The sequence below is a fragment of the Lycium barbarum genome, chromosome 9 (assembly GCF_019175385.1).
Source record: "Lycium barbarum isolate Lr01 chromosome 9, ASM1917538v2, whole genome shotgun sequence".
NCBI lineage: Eukaryota > Viridiplantae > Streptophyta > Magnoliopsida > Solanales > Solanaceae > Lycium > Lycium barbarum.
Genome location: NC_083345.1, coordinates 125,236,780 through 125,260,426, shown reverse-complemented (window position 1 = coordinate 125,260,426; position 23,647 = coordinate 125,236,780). Strand labels below are relative to the sequence as shown.

The window sequence follows — 23,647 nt, the reverse complement described above, 5'->3', positions numbered from 1 at the left end:
TTTTCCTTTTTTATTATTGCTTTAGTGCCATAACACTCGTTTAGAACAACTAATTAATTTCAGTTTTCAATGAGTCAATGCTTTATTATACTTTAAGGGGTCGTTTGGTACACGGTATAAGCTGGGATATTCCAGCACTAATTTTTTGTACCATATTTGATAGAAGGTATAAAATGCATCCCAAATTAAAAGATGGGATATCTCTTCTTATCCCACTTATCCTGGGATTATTAATAATCCCAAGAGATGGGATAAATTAGTCTCAGAATTATAATTCCGGGATAATTTTGGCTACCTAGCAAAGGACCCCTAAGTACTATGCTCTTTATTCTTTACCAATAAATTGTCTTTTTCCTTAATAATTTTTTTACTACAGGACAACTTGTGGAGCTGTTTGATGACATAACCCAGTTTGGATTGTACCTTTCTATTCCTGACTGGCAAGTGGCAACTATTAAATCAAAGAAGCCTGCATCTCAAAAAAATTAAATAAACGCAAGAAAGAAAAATTAGATTAAAGGTTACCAATAAAAATTATTGGAAGACAATTTTTTCCTATTCATAACTGGCAAGTCAAAGAAGTGTCTATCTCAAACTTTTATAGTTTGAATGGGAAAGATAATTTTTTTTAAAAGGGATACAAATAAAAAATATTAGAGGGCTATTTTGCTTTTCACAAATAAATAATTGCTTTGAAACTTGAGGAGAAGTTGAAGTCATTGCACAGTCACAAGTTAGAACTTATGTTATTTTGCTTCTTTTATTCATTTGTTGGAAACTTAAATTGGAATATTGATCAAGTAAATATTATCAGTTAAGTGAAGTTCGCATATCTTTTTTATCGGGTTCTAGAATAAAATTGTATCGTCTTTTAGTTAAAGTATTTGTCAAATTATGGTGATCTATGAATTCTATTTTTATAAATGCTTTTATCAATTATTTTCTGTACACTTGGTTATCAAATGTTTATTGTATGCACAATAACTGGTACATAAGAGTTGCGTCTTTCGTGGTCCTCTCGTATTAAGAAAAGGTCCTCCCAATGCTCTAACGCCCACATCAGATATGAATCAAACTTATTAATCTTTTTTTTTTTTTAAATATGTCCATCTGTGCTCATTGAGCATGGACCTGCATATATTTATTGAAACTTCATACAAAAGAAAGGAGTTAAGGTTTCCCCATACTCCTTTTCCTACGGAAGGTGGAACAGCCTCGAACCTATCCACGGTAGTAGGTTAGCACTTAAGTTCACAAAATATCAGCGAAAGGGGGAGATGTTAATTTATACACAAACTCCCCAATAGAAACTATACACTTCCCTAAGGGACATCAAAAAGATAAAGTCTTTGTAGTTGTCTATCTATGCTAAAAGAGTTTTTGATCTGTTTAGTCCGAAAAGAGGGGAGGCCGAGTTTATCCAAGTTGAACTCCCCCTTAGCTTGTCTCGGCAACTGTGTGAAATCAGTATACCACATATTTTGATTGCATTCGAGTCCTGTATTAGCAAGAGTGTCTGCTACTTTATTTGCTTCACGAAAACAATGTTGAATCTTGAAATCTTCAAAGCTTTCCAAACTAGTTCTGATATCCATCACCACCATCTGAAGATTCCAAGGCATAGAAGCAAAGTTTTGAATCCATTTAATCAGCATAAGGGAATCACTTTCCACTTCGATTTTCCTGATAGCATTGTCTATGCACCACTTCAAACCAACTTATTAATCACTCACAAGACTATTGAGATCTTTAATTTAGCTCCGAAAGATAATTTACCCGACCCTTTCTAGTTTCTATAAGCACTCGTAAATTGTAATCTTTTAGGCCTTGTAATCATTTACTGAGCTAATAATACTAAAAATCCACATGCGCCATTCTCACTTATAATACACCTTTCAATTGAAATATGTGGTTTTTTTCTTTTCTTAATTTCAACATTTGGTATACGACGTTGCTGACACGACTAATTTGGATTATAAGACTTTTTTTATTTTACTATTCCACTATACACTCTGGCGTTGTGAGCATATCAATTGCAAATCAGACCTTTATATAACGGTCATCCTCTAGAGCAACATTTTATTATAACAATCAAATTTTTTTTTTTTGAAACTAATTTTTTTTATATAACTTTGTATTAGATACTCCCTCCGGATCAAAAAGAGTGTCCACTTAGCCATTTGCACACCCCTTAACAAAATACTAATTCTTAGAAAAAATAAATAATTTGACTAAACTGTCCCTCATTAAATAGGTATTGAGATTTGATTACATAACACTTAATTGGGATAAATCTAGAAAAATAAGATTAATTATTTTTTAATTTGATAAATGTACACTCTTTTAAAAGGTTAAGTAAACATTCTTTTTTAATCCAAAGGGAGTATTTTTTATAACAACAATTAGCTATAGGAGCTAAAATATATTTAGCCAAATGGTGTTGTTGGAAAGAGGTTAGACTAAATCCTGTAATGTATGTTACAATTGCCAAATTTTTAGTAAGGGCACTTTTGTCATTTCACTTCATAAGTGATGTTGAGTCTTCAGACCAGACACCATATATAATGCCAAAAGCTCAAGTTTGACTGAACAGTTGTAGCACCTCCTCTGCCGGCGCGTGCACTTCACCGCCGCTGTCAACCTCTGGTATAGGCATCATTCCTTCCTCACAACCACACTTCGAAATCGATCATGAAAAAATAATTACATATTTAGAAATTACATAAAATATTTATGGTATAGGCATCATTCCTTCCTCACAACCACACTTCGAAATCGATCATGAAAAAATAATTACATATTTAAAAATTACATAAAATATTTAAAAGTCATACGAATAAATTAATATCAAAATTTTCTTGTTTATTCTCGTAAAACAAAAAGTATCAAATAAATTAGGAGAGAGTGATATACGATATGTTCTCTACAACAACATTTTACTATAGCAACCTAAAAATAACCGGACAAACTAGACGGTTATAAAAAGTGAGTACAATTGCCAAATTTCGTAAGGTCAATTTTGTCATTTAATTGAGCAAATTTTGTCTCTTCAGACCACACACCATATATGTATATTCTAGATTAAGCACGGGCCGAACTCATGATGCATGTAATTCATTTTTTTGTGCAGATTTCCCTTCAAACACACTGGTCTTTAATTTTTGCCTCTCAAATTGCTGGTATTTAATTTTTGCCATTTGCTTAAAAAAGTGATAAAAACTATTGGGTTCGAACCCCGCTCAGTAAAAAAAAAAAAATCGCAAAGCAAATTGCCTTAAGGCCTAACTTTTGCCTGGATAGGCCCTTTGCTACGAAACTCTGCCTTGCGATTTTTTTCTTTTTTTTTACTGAGTCGGGGTTTGAATCTAGAACCTCGAGATATTAGGCGAAGGAAAAAAATTAAAAACCACCCCTGAAATAAGGGCAATTGTACAAATTTCCCCATGTAATTTAAAGTGATCTATATAAAACTTAAATCTTTCTTATTTGAATTCAACTCGTAACTAATTTGTTCACTGTTTTTAAAACAATAAATATTTTTAGAATACCTGCAGCTGTAAGCTCCTCCTCAACTCTTCACATCAAATTTTGAAAGAGTAAATGCTCACTGCATTCAAGCAGAACTTTAAAAAATTTATTTCTTAAATAAAAAGCTTATTTTCTTGATTTTTGTCTAACTTTAACTTCAACTAATCTTACTTTTATGCACTCCCCCGTGCACTTTTACTTGTTTTTGTCTAACTTTAACTTCAACTAATCTTACTTTTATCTACTCCCTCTTTCACTTTTACTTGTCTATTATACTAAAAATAAATTTTCACTTTTACTTGTACACTTTAACATTCTTTTATTAAGAGAAAACCCTTTTTTTTTCCTTCAGATTTTCAAATGTGTTCTAAACGAACCTCTCATTAATTCATCATTTCATTTGTAAAACATTAGAGAAATTTAATTTCATTTTTTTTCACGTACACTTGTGTAACAATATTCAATATTTTCTAATAAGAAAGGTTGTATAAAAATAAATTATAGTATTTTAAACTTAAATAAATACTCTGCGCTTGTTCTTCAGCAAAAGCATGAAGTAATCATACAATATATCATTTTTAAATTGAAGTACGTTTTTTTTTTAAGTTGGGGAATAGAACATCTTATGGCGTTTAATTGTTGAAATTTTGGAATAATGTTATTCAAAACTAATATAAAATATATTTCTCTTGATGGAATATAATTACTTTTGGTGTTTATTACTTTATTTGTGTCTCCCTTAAAAAAAAAGTTACTATATGCTTATTAAAAATTAGCATTGCGTTATTTCAATATAGCATCTCTATTTCTATGAAATATTATTAGTTTTTTAACATGTGAATAATATATTTTCTTTAGTACTCAACGTCATCGTTGAACATCACTCCCCATTGGTAAACACAATCTATCACGTTACATTTGATCACATTCTAGTTCATATTTTTTATTTTTTTACATCACAAGATAATGAAATTTGGGTTAGAAAATACATTTATATCTTAAAAGATGATATGAGATTTATTCATATTTTTAGTTTAAATAAGGTTGAACTGAAAAGAAAAAGTAGAGTTGAATGAAAATGAGAATGGATATAAGTGCACCAGTGGAAAAGTTGAAATATGAGTTGGGTTGAAAACATTTCGAGACAGGACATATGGGCCCTTACTATTTTTGTTGCTCTAGCATAAAAAAGTGGGACCATCACTGCTAATAGGGGACATTTGGCTCAAGAATTAAATTAATGAGGCCTGGGTTTTTTGTGAATCTTTTCCTCCCATTGCATAATGTACAAATGCTCTAAGTTGGCTTATTTCTAAATTGATGAAATTGCCCTTGGTCGACAACCATGCCTACCAAACCAATGGATATAATTGCACCAGTGGAAAAGTTGAAATATGGGTTGGGTTGAAAACATTTCGAGACAGGACATACGGGCCCCCACTGCGCCGCCAAAGCTGGCTTATTTCTAAATTGACGATATTGCCCTTGCTCGACGATCCTGCCTACCGAACCCACTCTTCTATATAGTAGAAATAGTTCAACATTGACTAAACAGTCCTCACAAAAACTCCAAAAATAATGGGCAACTGTAACAGCTCATCTTCTGGCGGCGCATCCACTTCATTGTTGCCGTCAACCACCAGTGTACGTATAATCCCTTCATCACAACCACCGCCATCACGATCACTCTCCGGTATCGGTCAATTCAGAGTTACTTACTTAGTAACGCACAAACACACGCGCCATTAGTTTGATTATTATGCTTCTCTGTGGGTTTCTAATGGAATCCGTATTTAAAATTGGGGTGAGTCATTTGATTCTGAGATCATGACGTGTCCTTCTATCAAAATTAAGCTTAAATTTGTGCCAAAGTATAATGAAAGGATATATTTGGACCAACAGTATATCGAGAGAGGTATATTTGAATTGAAGGTATAACGAGCGGTATATTTAAACTATTTTTGACAGTATACGGATATATTTGGTCATTTTTCGTAAAAAAATTTATAAGCCATAATAATTAATAATTTAAAATATTTAAAAATGCATACGGATAAATCGCAGTCAAACTATTCTTGTTTGCTTCTGCAAAAACAAAAATATCACATGAATTGAGACAGATGGAGTATATTATATGTTCTTTATAAGAACGTCTTATTATAGCAGCCAAAAAATAACCAGACAAATTTTGCCATATTTTGCTAAGGTCAATTTTGTCATTTCACTCATGAGTAAATGTTCAGACCATACCATATATAACTCAAAGTTTGATTGTTGTCTTCACAAACTAAAAATGGGCAACTATAACAGCTCATCTAATTCCGTATTTTTCTTTTACACGCCTCTTAAAAAACTAATCCATTGATTAGGAGTTATTTTTACTATTTTACCCTTATTTATGTCTTAAAATATAATAATAACTTTTCATTAAATATTCACTCTATTTATAAGAGAAACTCTGTCATAGCCATTTTTGTACATTCAATGTAATCTACGTATACAGGCTTGACAGAATTGCAAACAGCAGGCAGACAATACACCTGGACAAATAATCGTGTCCATAGCAAAATAGACAGAGTCATAGTCAATGCACAATGGATGATGAATATGCCGCAATGGGAAGTGGTAGCTATGGAACCATCCTTCTCCGATCATACACCGCTTGGACTGACAATACTCATGAATCAGCAGAGGAGAACTAGCCCTTTCAGATTCCTCAATCATCTAGCGGCACATGATGAATTTCTGGGTAAAGTAAGGGAGGGCTGGAGAAGACATCAACAACACCCTTATATGAAGAGAGTCTGGTTAAGATTAAAAGATGTCAAACAAAAACTAAAGGACCTGAACACAAAGGAGTTTGCGGGTGTACATCAAAGAATTGAGCATGCTAGAGAACAGCTGAAAGTTATCCAAGAACAGCTGTGAGACCATAATCAACCACAAGAAGTGTTTCAAGAGGAGAAACAGGCAAAAGCCAACCTAGAGAAATGGCTCTTAGTGGAGGAAAGCATATTGAAACAAAAATCTCGAAATCAATGGCTCAAATTGGGGGATGAGAACAACTCATATTTCTTTGCCTGCATAAAAGCTAGGCTGGCTCAGAATGGCATGAAATCTTTAACTAGAGCAGATGGGACTGTTGCTATAGAGGCAGATGACATTGAGAGAGAGGCAACTGATTTCTACAAGGGCTTACTGGGAGCAGCTGCAGACCATGTGCCTGCAATCAACCCAGCAGTCATGCAACAGGGCCCTATCTTGAATAGACAGCAGCAAATACAATTGATAAAGGAAGTTACTGAGGAGGAAGTTAAGCTGGCATTGCAGAGCATTAGTGACCTGAAAGCTCCAGGTTGTGATGGCTATAATGCCTTCTTTTTTAAGAAGGCTTGGAGTGAAATAGGCTCAGATGTCACAAAAGCAATAATAGAATTCTTTGATACAGGCAAGTTGCATAGACCAATTAATTGTACAGCTGTCACTTTAATACCCAAAGCCAAGAACCCCAAGTCAATAAAAGAATATAGGCCAATATCTTGTTGTTCGGTACTTTACAAAATTATATCCAAGATTCTAACCAAGAGGATGCAAACAGTCATGGATGCTTTAGTGGACAACAGCCAGTCTGCGTTTGTACCAGGCAGGGTCATATCTGACAACATCATACTAAGCCATGAACTGGTGAAGGGCTATGGGAGGAAAGGGGTATCACTGAGATGCATGCTAAAGATAGATATGCAAAAAGCATATGACTCAATAGATTGGAGATACTTGGAACAGATTCTACACAATCTGAACTTTCCTGGAAAATTTGTCAATTGGCTGCTAGAATGTGTCACGACAGTCTCCTACTCTATCACTATAAATGGCCAACCCACACAACCTTTCCAAGCCAAGAAAGGACTCAGACAGGGTGATCCTCTTTCACCCTTCCTGTTTGTCCTATCCATGGAATACTTGACCAGAAGATTGAAACTGCTAATCAGAGTGCCCAATTTCAACTACCACCCAAGGTGTGAAAAACTCAATATAATTCAATTAAGCTTTGCAGATGACCTATTATTGTTCTGTAGGGGTGATAAATGGTCTGTACAAATATTAAATGAGTGTTTTCTAGAGTTCTCAGAGGCATCTGGTTTGAAGGCTAATATTGATAAAAGCTCTGTGTTTTTTGGAGGGGTGGAAGAAGCGGACCAAGAGGAAATTCTAAACATATTGGGATTTGTCAAAGGAAACCTGCCAATTAGGTATCTTGGTGTCCCACTTAGCAGCAAGAAACTGACCATAATGCAATGCCAAACACTGTTGGAGAAAATGCTAGGAAGGATCACAACATGGACTGCAAAGTTGTTGTCCTATGCCGGGAGAATACAACTGATAAAGAGTGTTCTATTTGGGGTGCAAATATTCTGGGCCCAAATTTTTACCCTGCCGAAGAAGCTAATCAAGAAAATAGAGACAATTTGTAGAACTTATTTGTGGACTGGAGGCATAGAATCATCCAAGAGAGCCATACTAGCTTGGGAATCTGTATGTCAACCGAGAGCAGCTGGTGGGTACAATGTGATTGATATATATACCTGGAACAAAGCTGCCATGTGCAAACTGTTTTGGAATATATGCAAAAAGAAAGACAAGTTGTAGGTGGTCTGGATTCACACATACTGCGGGAAAGGAGGACACATATGGGAAGCAGAACCAAAACAAGCAGCATGGATGGTTAGGAAGATCTTGAAGGCTAAACAATTCATTATGGAGGCCGGGATAAGCATCACAGAGTTTCTCAGTATACAAAAGTTCTCCATAAAAACCATGTACCAAAAGTTGAGAGGGGCATTTCATAAAGTTCCTTGGAAACATGTGAGTTGTGGAAACCAGGGGTGCCCGAAATGAACATTCATATTTACACTAGCTGCTCACCAAAGATTACATACCAAGGACAAACTTCTAAAATGGGGCATCATTGACGAGCAAACCTGCCCACTGTGTACCAGAGAAAATGAAGATATAAACCACCTATTATTCAAATGCGACTGGTCATCAAGTGTATGGAACAAAATACTGCAGTGGCAAGGGATACAAAGAAGTAGCATGGACTGGGAACATGAACTAGAATGGGCCTGCAATCACATGAAAGGAAGGAGACCTGAAGCTGCTATAGCAAGAATGACACTGGTGTGTACAATCTACCACATATGGCTGGAGAGAAACAGAAGGATCTTTCAACATAAAATCAGACCAGCCGAATCTATAGTCAAGGTGATCATACAAGAAGCATGTTATAGAGGATACCATGATGTGAAGCTGAGAAGTAGGATAGCAGAAATGAATCACTATCCATAGGTGATTAGGTGATAGTAGGTATGATGAGCCCTGTGCATTATGTAGTAGGTAAGTAGGAAAGACTAAGGAGTAGGTAGATAGGGTGAATATGGTCGAAAAACTGGCAATAGGAAATGTCTGTTAGCCAGGTTGGAAATTTATTTGTGCTGTACAGTTATACTTGGTAATGAATATACATAGTTACCAAAAAAAAAAAAATGTAATCTACGTATATAGAAATACATAGAGTTGAACATAGTAAAATAAGAAATTGAAAGATTTGTTGAAATTTTTCGTTTGGAAATTTTCCAAAAAGCTAATTAGAGGTTCTTTTCTCCATTAGAAATGGTTCTTTTCTCCATCAGAAATGTGTTATCTCCACATAATTAAGATGTTTGTAGCTTCAAAACAATTGATATGAGGGTAATATTGGAGGGAAATAATTAAATTTGACTTGAATTTCTAAAATGTCATATGAAACAACTATTTTTAGAAATTACGACAGATAAGATCAATTTTGTCATTTCACTCTCCATGAGTAAATGTTTTGTTTCCACACCACACACCATATATATATATATAGCTCAAGTTTGACAATAATTAACAATTTAAAAGGCAAACGAATAAATTGCAATTAAAAGGTTTTTTTTTTGTTTCACTTTCGAAAAACGAAAAATGTCACATAAATTGAGACATATGAAGTATATGTTTGCTACAACATTTTATTATACAACAACAACAACAATAACATACCGAGTGAAATCTCATAAATAGAGTCTAAAAATAATAGAGTGTACGCAAATCTTAACTCTGTCGAACAGACAAAGAGGTATTTCGTATTATAGCAGCCAAAAAATAACCGAACATACTACACATTACAAGGTCAAATGGGTCAATTCCGAGTAAATGTTGAGTCATCAGTTCAGACCACACACCATATATATAGCTCAAGTTTGACTCAACACTCCTCACAAAAACTCCAAATAATGGGCAACTGTAACAGCTCATCATCTTCCAACCGAACTTCCGCCGGCGCGTCCACTTCCACCGCCGGCGCGTGCACTTCATCGCCGCCGTCATCCACCGGTATACGTATAATCCCTTCATCACAACCACCGCCACCACGGCCACTCTCCGGCATCGGCCGTGTACTCAATCGCCCACTTGAAGATGTTCGTTCTGTCTACATTTTTGGTAAGGAATTAGGTCGCGGTCAATTCGGAGTTACTTATTTAGTAACTCATAAACGCACGCGCCTGCAATTCGCGTGTAAGTCAATCGCTACGAGGAAACTTGTTAATAAGGATGATGTTGAGGATGTTCGTCGTGAAGTTCAGATTATGCATCATCTTACTGGTCATCGGAATATTATTGAACTTAAAGGTAACTTCTAGAACAAGTAATCATATTCATTTTGCTATATTTATTACTTTTTACTGTATCTGTATTTGTGTGCGGCTGTAAATCATTTCATTGAAAGTAAATTGAGTATTAGTTTTGCTTTATTCCGTTAGTGTTACACTTTTTTGCTAGTTTTCTATCTGAATTGGAAGGTGTCTGCGTTTCCTGCTTGAACTATTTAATCAAAACATACCTTGAAATTAATGAGTCAGCTGTCACGTGGACGAGATTTTATGGGCAAATTAAGTTATTACACGCCTTTTGGATTGTATTCAAACCAATGTTGCTCGGACTCTCCAAAATACTGCTGCACCTGTGTCGGATTCTCCAAATATGCACTACTTTTGAAGTATCCGACACGCACCTGTCGACATCTTTTGAGGTGTAACACTTGGTCTAGTCAGCTTCGAAGTCTGTTTTGATAAATAGCTGGTGATAGTTAGGTAGGAAACGCAAGCACCTGAAAGTTCACGTAGGAAACTTACAAAAAAGTGATACTTCAGATGTGCTTTTAATCATTATCTCTTAATAGTACTGTATTTATGTCGCTATAAATCATTTCATTGAATGTAAATAGAGTAATTTAAAGGTAAACTGTTACTAAATATAGAAATATGCCTCTGATTAATAGTAGTACCATATTTGTGTGGCTGTAAATCATCTCATTAAAGGTAAATCGAGTAATTTAAAAGTAAATTGTTACTAGTTATAGAAATATGCCTCTGATTAGTAGTACTATATTTGTGTGGTTGTAAATTATTTCAGTGAAGGTAAATTGAGTAGGGATAATAGCATTTTGGTCCCTAATTTATAGATATATTCGGATTTTAGTCCTTGTGATATCTGAAGAAACATATATAACCTTCAATTAATCGAAATGTGTGTTTTTAGTCCTTTTATGTCAGAATTTTGTTGTATTTGAACTACTTTTAGAACTATATTACCGTTTAATATAGAGTAACAGTACAAGCTTAACATAACACATGGGTAATTGAGCGGTGGAACGACTAATAAATAATAATTATAGTAAATTCGTGAATATGGCAGCGAACCACCCCCCGGCGGGTATACTTTTCCGGCCAGGCCCCCTTCTTTTTCTCTCCTTCTCTCTTCTCTTTTCCTTTCTTTTCTTTGTTTTTTGCCTCTTGTCTTCTCGTTTCTGCACTTGGAAACCTCCGCCAATGGGTTTCCGACGGTGAACAGTACTTCCGGCGGCGAACAGTACTCCGGCGGCGAACAGTTTTTTTTTAGTTTTGAAATTGTTTTCACCTGGAGTTGGTACCTCTGGTGGCTCATATTAATTCATGTGTCTTTTAACCTTGTTAAATCTTGCCTGCTACACATTCTTGACTTTAAATTCTTGCCTTTATTCCTTTAGCTTATAGTGCTATCTTTCTTGTCATAGTAACCTGACTTGCATATAGTCTCTTGATAATGTGCTTTAGTATTGATTCTTGTTTGTTTTAGATAAATTTTTGATTTGCTTTTATTTCCCTTAGTGGCTATAGTGAGTGATGGCAGACTAGGGTCATGTTCTCGGTCGGGGACGGGGCTAGGGTTAGAGGGGGTAAGTGGGGTCAGGGAGCGTCTAGGTTGAGAGTAGGGTCCTGGAACATCGGGACTTTGACGGGGAAGTCCATAAAGCTTGTTAAGATTCTTAAGGAGAGGAAGATTAATATAGCTTGCATCCAAGAGACCAAATGGGTAGGATCTAAAGCTAAGGATGTGGACGGATATAAGTTATGGTTCTCGGGTAAGTCAATGTATAGGAATGGGGTAGGCATTTTAGTAGATAGTGAGCTAAGGGACCAGGCCGTAGAGGTTAGGAGGGTCAATGACCGGATGATGGCGGTTAAGTTAGTTGTGGAGGGGTTTACCTTGAACATTACTAGTGCTTACGCGCCACAAGCGGACTTGGACGAGGAGGAGAAGAGGCGCTTCTGGGAGGATTTGGATGAAGTGGTGGGAGGTATACCGCCCACCGAGAAGTTATTCATAGGAGGAGATTTTAATCGACACATCGGCTCAACCTCGGGGGGTTATGATGATGAGCATGGAGGTTTCGGCTTCGGAGTCAGGAATGGAGGAGGAGTCTCACTTCTGGATTTCGCTAAAGCTTTTGGATTGGTAGTAGCCAACTCGCGTTTCCCGAAGAGGGAGCAGCACTTGGTAACCTTTCGTAGTTCGACTGCTGCGACGCACATAGACTTTTTGCTCCTTAGAAAAAAGGATAAAGGCCTTTGTAAAGACTGCAAGGTCATTCCGAGTGAGAACCTTACGACCCAACATAAGCTTTTGGTGATGGATTTGGGGATTACGAGGAAGAAGAGGAAGAGGGTCGCGGATGACATGCCAAGGATCAGGTGGGGGAGTCTGACTTTGTCGAGTGCCCAGGAGATGGGGGAGAAGTTGATGGCTATTGGGGCTTGGGAGAGTATGGGGGACGCGAGCAGTATGTGGGATAGGACGGCGAGCTGCATTAGGGAAACAACTAGAGATGTCCTGGGAGTCTCGAGAGGTTGCCGTGGTAGGCGACGAGGGGACTGGTGGTGGAATGGAGAAGTCCAGGGAAAGGTGGAAGCAAAGAAAGTGGCGTACGCTAGGTTGGTAGACAGAAAAAATGAGGAGGAGAAGCGGACGAATAGGGAAAGGTATAAGATTCCGAGAAAGGAAGCGAAGTTGGTAGTTTTGGCGGCAAAAACGGCAGCTTTCGAACGTCTATATGCAGAACTAGAGGACAAAGGCGGGGATAAGAAGTTGTTCAAGCTAGCCAAGGTGAGGGAGAGAAAGGCACGGGACCTGGATCAAGGAAAGTGCGTCAAGGACGAGGATGGCAAAGTATTGGTAGAGGAAGCTCTCATTAGACGGAGATGGCAGTCATACTTCCATAAACTCTTGAACGAGGAAGGTGAGAGAGACAATGTGTTGGGAGATTTGGAGTACTCTGAGAGGCGTCGCGACTTTGGGTATTGTAGGAGTATAAAGGTGGAGGAGGTTAAGGGTGCTGTTCGCAGGATGTGCAGGGGAAGAGCTACCGGTTCCGACGAGATCCCTGGGGAGTTTTGGAAGAGTGCGGGCAGGGCAGGTTTGGAGTGGTTGACTGGATTGTTTAATGTTATTTTTAAGACGGCGAAGATGCCTGAGGAATGGAGGTGGAGTATGATGGTCCTTTTGTATAAGAACAAAGGTGATATTCAAAGTTGCAACAACTATAGAGGGATCAAGCTGCTAAGCCACACTATGAAGGTGTGGGAAAGGGTGGTGGAGATGAGGGCGAGAAGAGGCGTGTCCATTTCAGAGAACCAGTTCGGATTCATGTCGGGCCGCTCGACTACAGAAGCCGTCCATCTTGTGAGGAGACTGGTGGAGCAGTATAGAGAGAGGAAGAAGGACCTGCACATGGTTTTCATTGACCTAGAAAAGGCTTACGACAAAGTGCCAAGAGAGGTTTTATGGAGATGCTTGGAGGCCAGAGGTGTACCTGTAGCGTACACTAGGGTGATCAAGGACATGTATGAGGGAGCTAAGATCAGGGTAAGGACAGTGGGAGGAGACTCGGAGCACTTCCCAGTGAAGATGGGGTTGCACCAAGGATCAGCTCTTAGCCCATTTTTATTTACTCTAGTGATGGATTGTCTGATGCGGCGAATTCAAGGTGAGGTGCCATAGTGTATGTTATTTGCGGATGACATAGTCTTGATCGACGAGACACGTAGCGGAGTGAACGCTAAGCTGGAGGTTTGGAGACAAACTCGGGAGTCTAAAGGGTTCAAGTTGAGTAGGACCAAGACAGAGTACATGGAGTGCAAGTTCAGTGACGTGACCAATGAGTCTGGCGTGGAAGTGAGGCTTGGTACCCAGGTCATCAAGTTTTAAATATCTCGGGTCTATTATACAAGAAAATGGGGATATTGACGATGATGTCTCACATCGTATTGACGCAGGGTGGATGAAATGGAGGCTTGCTTCAGGAGTGCTGTGTGACAAGAAGGTGCCACAAAAACTTAAAGGCAGGCTCTACAAGGTGGTTGTGAGACCGACCTTGTTGTACGGGGCAGAGTGTTGGGCAGTCAAGAGCTCTCACGTCCAAAAGATGAAAGTTGCGGAAATGAGAATGTTGCGATGGATGTGTGGGCACACCAGGCGAGATAGGATTAGGAATGAAGATATCCGGGATAAGGTTGGAGTAGCATCAGTGGAGAGGACAAGATGAGGGAAGCGAGGCTGAGATGGTTTGGGCATGTGAGGAGGAGAGGCACAGATGCCCCAGTGCGGAGGTGTGAGAGGTTAGCTATGGATGGTTTCAGAAGAGGTCGGGATAGGCCGAAAAAGTATTGGGGAGAGGTGTTGAGACAGGACATGGCGCAGGTTCAGCTTAACGAGGACATGACATTAGATAGGAGGTTTTGGAGGGAGGACTCAGATTAGGGTAGAAGGTTAGTAGGTAGTCGTTGTTTCGATCTATAGTCTATTGTCCTTTGTTTCTTGCTACTATATGTGGTTTCTTGCACTTCGATTATCTTATTTATCTGTGGTAACTACTGCTCCCTTTTTTCAGACTGCTTTATTTTGACTTATTCGCTTTCTTTAGTTTCATTTGCATTCTGCTCTGAACTGCTTGTGCTTATCTAACCTTTCTCGTTGTGATTTCTCTTGAGCCGAGGGTCTTTTGGAAACAACCTCCCTGTCTTCTGAGATAGGGGTATGGTCTGCGTACACTTTACCCTCCCCAGACCCCACATTGTGGGATTTCACTGGGTATGTTGTTGTTGTTGTTGGTAAATTCGTGAATATTCATAAGCAAAGGATCAAAAGCACACATTTCAAGTAACTGAATGTTAAATGTGCTTAGTTAGATATCATAAGGATAAAATTTGAATTTACCAATAATTGAAGGATCAAAAGTGCTATTAACCCAATTGAGTATTCTAAAGGTAAATTATTACTACTAAGTATAGAAATATGCCTCTGATTAATAGTATGATTTTTCATAACTTAAAGGTGCTTTCGAGGACAAGCATCATGTTCATTTTCTATATCGGTTTGCTTTATTCCTTCCATTTCGTTCTCATTAATAGTAGTACTTTATATTTGTGTGGCTGTAAATCATATGTTGAAGGTCAATTGAGTATTTTAAAGGTAAGTTGTAATTCAATATAGAAATTGAGTCGAGGGTCTATCGGAAACAGCCTCTCTACCTCCCAAGGTTGGGGTAAGGTCTGGATACACTCTACCCTCCCCAGACTCCACTTGTGGGATTATACTGGGTATGATATTGTTGTTGTTGTTGTTGTTGTATGCCTCTGATTAAAAGTATGATTTTTCATAACTTAAAGGTACCTTCGAGGACAAGCATCATGTTCATCTTGTTATGGAACTTTGTGCCGGCGGCGAGCTTTTTGACCGGATAATTGCTAAAGGACATTATTCCGAGAGAGCTGCCGCTGGAGTTTGCCGGCAGATGGTGACTGTGGTTCATAATTGTCATTCTATGGGAGTTATGCATAGGGATTTAAAGCCTGAAAATTTCCTTTTTTTGAGCTCAGATGAGAGTTCACCGTTGAAGGCTATTGATTTTGGGTTATCAGTCTTTTTCAAACCAGGTATTATTCGATCATCAACCGATTGCGCCTTAATTTTAAGCTAATTGATGTCTGCTGTATGACTTTGAGGAAAAAGAATAAGCAGTGCCTGCTGTTTGTGAAACCAAGCCTCAGTGCTTGACCTATTAGGTTCAAGGCTAACTAAGGACTTCCAAAATCTCAAAGATATCGTGTTCTGATGATATAGTTACCAAATGTTTTGAAGCCCAAGAATTTAATGTTGATTCAGCAAAATAATGGATTTAATGTTGTCTAGTTCATCGAAATCAGGAAGCCTTTTCATGTAGCAGAATTCAAGCGCCTTACCTGGATCATGTCTCTTTTATCTTATGCTTTGTTAGATTTTTAGCTTGACCACTTTTTTACGGCTCTTTGGGATACATTAGTGACCAATTCAACGTTAAAAACACTCGTGGATGCAGGTGATGTGTTCAAAGACCTAGTTGGTAGTGCATATTATGTGGCTCCTGAAGTTCTGCGCCGAGAATATGGACCTGAAGCTGATATTTGGAGTGCTGGAGTTATTCTATACATTCTACTTAGTGGTGTTCCACCATTTTATGGAGGTAACTTCATTTGCTACATACTCTAGAAATTTTAGCATCGGAATTTCCTAAAAGCTTCTTCTTCATTATTGATTTTCCTTTTCGTTTCAGCACATATGGAACTATGGTGGATTCTTGCATGTACCATATGACATCTTCATTTTTTTGCTCTTACGCTAAAATATGAAAAAGAAATTGAAGAAACACGTCGTTCAGGAATTCTAGCAGGAAAACTCGACGAAATGACATAAAAAGTTGAAGAATTTCCTACTTATCTTGCAGAGTATTTGAACAGCATTATGTGTGTTCTCCTGTAATTGCCATAATGTAAACCACAGAAACAAATTAATCTTACTGATTATATGGTATCTTGCATTAGTTAGTGTTTCCTTAGTATCTGAGCATCGTAGTTTTCCGACTCCATATTTGCTACTGGCTTCCTGTAAAACTAGCAAGAGGATATCTGCTCCAATTATTTAAAACCATTTGCCAGTATCAAACTTGGGGAAGCATATCCTGTTTTTAGGCAAATGAATTTATAAGATGTTTTGCTAAATTTTCTGAGCCTTCTGTTTCTAGTGCTGAATAGCTACCGGAAAGTAAACTATACAGGGCAAAGTTTTTGCATAATACTCTCCTAAACTGTTCCACTGTATTTTTTGTTGACTTGGATTTCTCTTTCTTTGTACGCAGAAAATGATCAAAGTATCTTTGATGCTGTTCTTCGAGGTCATCTTGATTTTTCATCTGATCCTTGGCCCTCAGTATCAAGTAGCGCTAAAGATCTTGTTAAGAAGATGCTACGATCTGATCCTAAGGAAAGGCTTTCTTCAGCTGAAGTCCTAAGTAAGATTCAGCTTTAATCAAGATCTGTACATATTTATATTGTCTCTATCTGGTATGATCTTTTTTGAAGTCATAATCATGGATTAGCTAGGTAATTAGTGTATAAAGTCCAAAATATTATCGCAATAAGCTATAGTATATAGTTATACAAAGACTCAAAGATTGTGCACATCTATATTTCAAAACATGGACTTACTCGGATTTTCCTTCAAAGCATCTATTGGTTTTTTTCCTTCCATACATTCCATAGGATACATGCTCGTGCCAATTGATTTCTTTTTTATTACTACATTCCAACTGAACTTAATGAGTGTGTAAGATATGATGCATGAGATGTGATCCAAGTGAACATATTGGTTGTATCAGTGCTGCCACCAAATTTATTCCCTCTCAAGACGAACATGTACATAGACTCTTAATTTCACCTTGACGCACAGGTATGACATGGCTATCAACTATATATTGATCCTTAAAAAGTATATTAGTAAACTACTAACCCATCCACACTTGTATATGATATTTTGTATTAAAACAAAAGCAACTCTATCCATACCTTGTACTTATTATTAAAAAGATAATGTAATCATACAAGAGGAAGTGATATGGGATGGCATAATAGAGAAAACAGAGAAGAAATTGGCAAGGGGAAGGCTCAATATCTTTCTCTAGGAGAAAGAGTCATTCTTATCAATGCCGTGCTTGATTCACTTCCAACCTATGTGATGTCTTTATTTCCTCTACCTTCTAAGGTGCTGAAGAAATTGAACAAGCTTAGAAGGGATTTTCTGTGGCATGGTTGTAAGGAAAACAAGGGATACAATTTGGTAAAATGGGAGAAAGTTTTGAAAAGCAGAGATAGAGGAGGTTTGGGAATCAGAAATCTAAGAAAGCAGAACAACAGCCTCCTAATGAAGTGGCTGTGGAGATACAATGAACAAGGACAAGCCCTATGGAAGGAGGTGATCAAAAGCAAATACGGGGAATTAAATCCATGGTGCAGTAATGTTAGTTCAAACCCTTATGGGGCAGGAGTCTGGAGAACAATTAGAAATCTGTGGCCAAGTCTGGAAAGCAATTTGAACATAAAAGTGGGAGATGGGACGAAGGCAAAGTTTTGGGGAGATAGCTGGAACAATCAGAGGCCTTTGAAGGACTCATTTCCTGATTTGTATAGGATATGCAATAATCCAGAGGGCACTGTCAATGAATGTTGGTCAGATCAGGGATGGAATCTTTCGTTTAGAAGATTGCTGAATGATTGGGAAGTGGATAGGGTGGCCAATTTGTTACATAGCCTGCAGGAGTTCAAAGGCACCACCTCAGAGCCAGATACTTTGAGGTGCATGCATAGGAAGGATGGGGCATTCTCTGTCAACAAGGCGTACAGGTTAACTAATATGCAACCAAACAGAAACCAGCAAATATTGTGGAGAAATGCGTAGAAAAACATAGCACCAACTAAGTTAAAATGCTTCACATGGTTGGTGGTCAGAAGGGCCTGTTTGACAGAAGAAGTTTTGAAGAAAAAAGGGCAGATCATTGTTTCAAGATGTCAATTATGTGGGGAAACTGAAGTGACCAACAATCATCTTTTTTTGCATTGCAGTTTCACATCACAACTATGGCCACTATTCTTTAGTCTTACAAATACAATATGGACCATGCCTGAGCATACTGCAGATTTGTTGAGCTGTTGGATTAGAAGAGGAGGAAGCAAGAGTCAGAAGAAATGGTGGGGAATAATTCCACTCTGCATTTGGTGGACAGTGTGGAAGGAAAGGAATAACAGAAGCTTTGAAGATAGGTCCAATTCCATCCACTTAGTTAAATGTAATTGTATTGTATCTTTTTACTTTTGGTGTAAAGAGAAAGATGTAGAGGAAATAGACCTTGTAGATTTCTTAGGCTATCTGTGAGTATTTTCTTTCTTGTTACTGCTTTTTGTTCTTTTGATGGTGGCCAGCATATCTTAAATGCTGAGGAATACAACATTACCAGTTTCCAAAAAAAAAACACTTGTGAACTAGAGTAGACTGAATATAGATGATTCATACGGCCAATCCACTCTAGTTAGGAAGTGAGGCGTGGTTAGTACATTCTGGAAGTTTGTTTCATAGAACTCAAAGAATAAGGAATAACTATGGTCTTTGTGATAACTCCTCCTTGTAGGTTCTGGTAATTAATGGTTATAATCTCTGGAATGACCATTTCATACCGTACTATAACTGAAAGTTTTTTTTTTTTTTCAAATGTAGATCATCCATGGATGAGAGAAGATGGCGATGCACCTGACAAGCCTCTTGACATTGCTGTCTTATCTAGAATGAAACAATTCCGTGCTATGAACAAGCTGAAGAAAGTAGCACTGAAGGTTAGAGTCGTATATTCAATTTTTCTCCCTTACATGTGTTCCCTTTAACTGTGCTTATCTACTATCTCCCTGAATTCGTAGGTAATTGCTCAAAATCTCTCCGAAGAAGAAATCATTGGCTTGAAGGAAATGTTCAAATCCATAGACACAGATGACAGTGGGACAATCACATTTGAAGAATTGAAAGCTGGTCTTAAAAAAATGGGCACAAAGCTTTCTGAGTCAGAAGTCAGGCAGTTGATGGAAGCGGTATTATCCTGGCCATTCTTTACTATTTTATGGTTACCATTCCCTATCGTTGTCGCTCATATCTCCATCTTGCAATTATTAGTCTTGACAAAGTTGCAAGCAGTGGATCACTTGATGGGATAATTTCTGGAACTAAGGGTGTGTTTGGTACGAAGGAACATTTTTTCCAAGAAAATATTTTCTTGGAAAACAAGTGGGTTTCTTACTTATTTCCTAGTGTTTGGTAAGCAATCAAAAGAATATTATCCCAAAAACATTTATATGTAATCTAGCAAAATACTATGGGAATGGGATGGGGTAGGGGGTGGGGTTGGGGGTGTTGGGTGGGTGGGGTGGAGACAATGAAGTGATGAACGTACAATGTCACTTATAAAACTTGTTTTCCCTACTTCCATTAGGGAAGTCATTTTCCTCATTTTTAAGGAACTTGATTTGCTAGAGAAAATGTTTTCCAAAACATTTTGACCAACCAAATATGGGGAAATTGCAAAACATCTTTTGGAAAATGTTTTCCTCCCTACCAAACACACCCTAAAAGCTTCTTGGTGAAGCATATGAACAGAAGCCTACATAGTCCAAAGAAAAGACTTCGGTTTGGTGAATGCCCTTAAAATACTTCGATATGATGAATATTTGGCTTTCAACTACTCAGAAGATTGGGAGCACATAGCGTGCTCACTTTCTGAACATGGTCGATACATTAGTCAATAATACAGATATTCGGTTGCTCTTCCAGGCTGATGTTGATGGAAATGGAACAATTGATTACCTTGAGTTCATAACAGCTACGATGCACATGAATCGCATGGAAAGAGAAGATCACTTGTACAAAGCGTTTGAGTATTTTGACAAGGATAATAGCGGGTATGAAACTATCTACCCTCTCCTCTACATTGGATTAACATTTTACTGTTTTCTAATCTTGGTCCCCTTTAGGTATATCACGATGGACGAATTGGAGCATGCCCTGAAGGAATACAATATTACTGATGAAAAAACAATGAAAGAGATCATTGCTGAAGTTGACACAGACAATGTATGGTATCCTTTACTTTATGCAAGTTTATACTCCCTCCATCTCAAAATACTTGTCACGTTTCGCTTCTTGAGAGTCAAACTAAATGAACTTTGACCAACATTTTAGATGTATTTTTCACCATAATAATATGAAAAGAATTGCGACTGATAGTACTTTCCGTATAGTTTTTGAATATCTGAATTTTAATTTTAAAATATTGAGCTAATCTAATCTAATTTAGCTCCCAAGATTAGTCAAATGACTTTCGAGAAGCAAAACTTGACAACTATTGTGAGACGGAGGGGGTATGATATTTCTATTTACAGCATCTAATCATCTTCTGTTTGTGAGAATTTATTTTCGCCGATTAGGAGATTTTATAAGAGTGCTTTGAGCAAATAGTAAGGACTCTCTGTGGCTTAAATAACGACCGGAAATTGTGCTGGAGAACTGAAGTTGAATTTCTCTTTCTTTCGGCCTTTACAAATAGGTCTCTCTCAAGGAGAGAAAATGACAAAATTGGTCCCTTATATTTGGGAGTAGGTTCAAAATAGTTCCTAAAGTATGCTCTAAACAGCTTTTATCCCATAAGCTTGCCAAAAGATAACACTTTTTGTCTCTGCAAAATATTTAACAATCTCTATTTGACGGGAACTGTAAAAAAAGATTTAATAAAAGACACTAGGAAAGTTCCATCAAATCGTAGAAAGTGCAACATAAAAAACAGTACTAGACACCAGTTACCAGTTTCAAAAAAAAAAACAGTACTAGACACCAAATATTAGACCAAAAATAGCAGAAATGCACCCAAAAAACTGCACCAAACTCTAGAAAGAGACCAAAGTTAGCAGAAACTGTACCTCCAAATGTAAGCTCCCGCTAAATCCTTCTTTTTCCCCACAGTTTTCCTCAAATCTATTGGACAGAGATCTTAAATATTTAACAGAGACCAAAAGTGTTTACCTTTTGGCAAACTTAAAAGGACTAAAACTCTTCAGAATCATACTTTAGGGACTATCTTGAACCTACTCCCAAACCTAAGTGACCATTTTTGTCATTTTCTCCTCTCAAGGAAGTAAAATTTTGGACGGCAGTTTAATGAACGTGTTTCTCGCCACTTGTTTGCAGAAATTATGTTTCTTATTAAAGATTTTGTCAATTGTAATAGTTGAACTGAGCCAATATAAATTTGATATCTCAAACAAAACGTAGAAAGATGCTTAGTGATGTTTTCTTAAATTTAAGAAAGTATCTTTTCGGCTGCACCCCACAAAAGCTAAGATTCTCTGAGTGACTTATGGTTAAACATAATGATTTCTTTCGGACTGTCATAGATAAATATTTTTATCCAATTTCAGGATGGAAGAATCAATTACGATGAATTCGCTGCCATGATGAGGAAAGGTAATCCAGATTTTGTCAATAATAGACGTCGCAGATGAACCCCACGAAATCATAAAGCACACCATTTGATTAGCATTGCTGCTTCAGTGAGTTTACCAGTGGAACCTCTAAAGATCCGATCAGTTCCGTGTTTTTAGCTCTCTGGGATTGTGAGAGTTTTGGTCCTCTTCATCCATATTGAACAAAAAAGTTCAGCTTTTTGGTCAATTGGCTGTTGAGTTCCTTGTTGAGTTGAGCTTCTGGTTTGGTTTAGGATGTTCCCATTGAATACAGATATGAGTGATACAAATCTGAAAATCCATTTGGTGTATAGTATATACAATTGATAAGATGATGTACTTATCTGGTTCATACTTCAACCTCTTGAAACAAATGAAGAGAAAGTCCATTTGTCCTTCTTTGTGTGTGCTTTTCAGCATTCACCAGAATATGCCTTTACAGGAATTAAGTTTGTGTTCTTGTTCTTGAAACAAGCAATATGATTGGAGGAATGTATTTGTTGTCCCACATTTGGTTACAGTAGTTTATCTCCAATTATGGGTATCCAGGGTGAATTTAAGTTATATACACCGTCAGTGTAAATGAGTTTTTATACTATCAGGTCAATTAGAAAACCATCGACACAAATGTCACCTCAACTACATACACTACAACACCTAGAAAGTCATGGAGAATTGCTTTGAGGCAGTTCCCATATTCCTTCAGTATTAATCAACACAACAATTTTTGTATTCCTAATCTTTGCATAACCAGTATGTGAACCAAAAAAGTCTTTACTCTAAAAAAAAGTATAGGAATGATACCAGATATCCGTTTGTGATGACACTGTTTAAAAATAGTCATTTTTAGAAACTGTTTATGTTTAGACAGTACTGAAGAAGCTCAAACTTGGCCGAATTGGTCCTTCTCCGCTTCTTGTTCTTGGCAACTTCATCCATACACTTGTATGAAATTTACATATATAGATTTTTTGATATTCAGACATGAGGTCTAAAGTTAAGCTTTGGTATTGACGTTAGAATGGAAATTCAGTGCCAAAATAACTTTTCCTTCAACTTTACAATTATCATAGAGAAAAAGGGTCAAACATACCCCTCTACTTTAGTTTATTGGCTAACTTTGCCTTCCGTTAGCCAAAGTGATCAAATATACCCCTCTGTTAGCCAAAGTGTTTACTTATACCCTTAAATGGATGGAAATTCCCAATTCAGTCAAAATTACCCATGCCCCATATTATAACCCGTCACAAAAAATAATTTCACCCCACCTAAATATATTTTTTTCACGTTCTAAAATGTTTCAGTCCACCCAAAATTTTGGGCTAATGCCTAATAGCAACCATCCATGTATTAATAAT

General features: G+C 37.3%; 2 protein-coding genes across 2 annotated transcripts; both read left to right on the top strand.

The window, feature by feature from the left end:
* Positions 1-9,812: 9,812 nt before the first annotated feature.
* LOC132609915 (calcium-dependent protein kinase 1-like) lies at positions 9,813-22,797 on the top strand. The gene is made up of 9 exons (XM_060324124.1): positions 9,813-10,236; positions 15,591-15,857; positions 16,280-16,423; positions 17,096-17,248; positions 19,504-19,619; positions 19,701-19,868; positions 20,605-20,732; positions 20,805-20,904; positions 22,245-22,797. The coding sequence occupies exons 1-9, from the start codon at positions 9,840-9,842 to the stop codon at positions 22,326-22,328; spliced, it is 1,557 nt and encodes a 518-aa protein (XP_060180107.1). The 5' UTR covers positions 9,813-9,839; the 3' UTR covers positions 22,329-22,797.
* LOC132609916 (uncharacterized) lies at positions 17,255-19,052 on the top strand. The gene is made up of 2 exons (XM_060324125.1): positions 17,255-17,685; positions 17,998-19,052. Exon 2 carries the CDS (start codon positions 18,157-18,159, stop codon positions 18,688-18,690), a length of 534 nt encoding a protein of 177 aa, XP_060180108.1. The 5' UTR covers positions 17,255-17,685; positions 17,998-18,156; the 3' UTR covers positions 18,691-19,052.
* Positions 22,798-23,647: the final 850 nt, after the last annotated feature.

Excerpts from the sequence above, each read along its gene's own strand:
- LOC132609915 (XM_060324124.1), top strand. The coding sequence starts at position 9,840 with ATGGGCAACTGTAACAGCTCATCATCTTCCAACCGAACTTCCGCCGGC. Across the intron at positions 10,237-15,590 it reads GAATATTATTGAACTTAAAG|GTACCTTCGAGGACAAGCAT; the intron begins GTAACTTCTAGA and ends CATAACTTAAAG. Across the intron at positions 17,249-19,503 it reads TTCTTCAGCTGAAGTCCTAA|ATCATCCATGGATGAGAGAA; the intron begins GTAAGATTCAGC and ends TTTCAAATGTAG.
- LOC132609916 (XM_060324125.1), top strand. The coding sequence starts at position 18,157 with ATGAAGTGGCTGTGGAGATACAATGAACAAGGACAAGCCCTATGGAAG.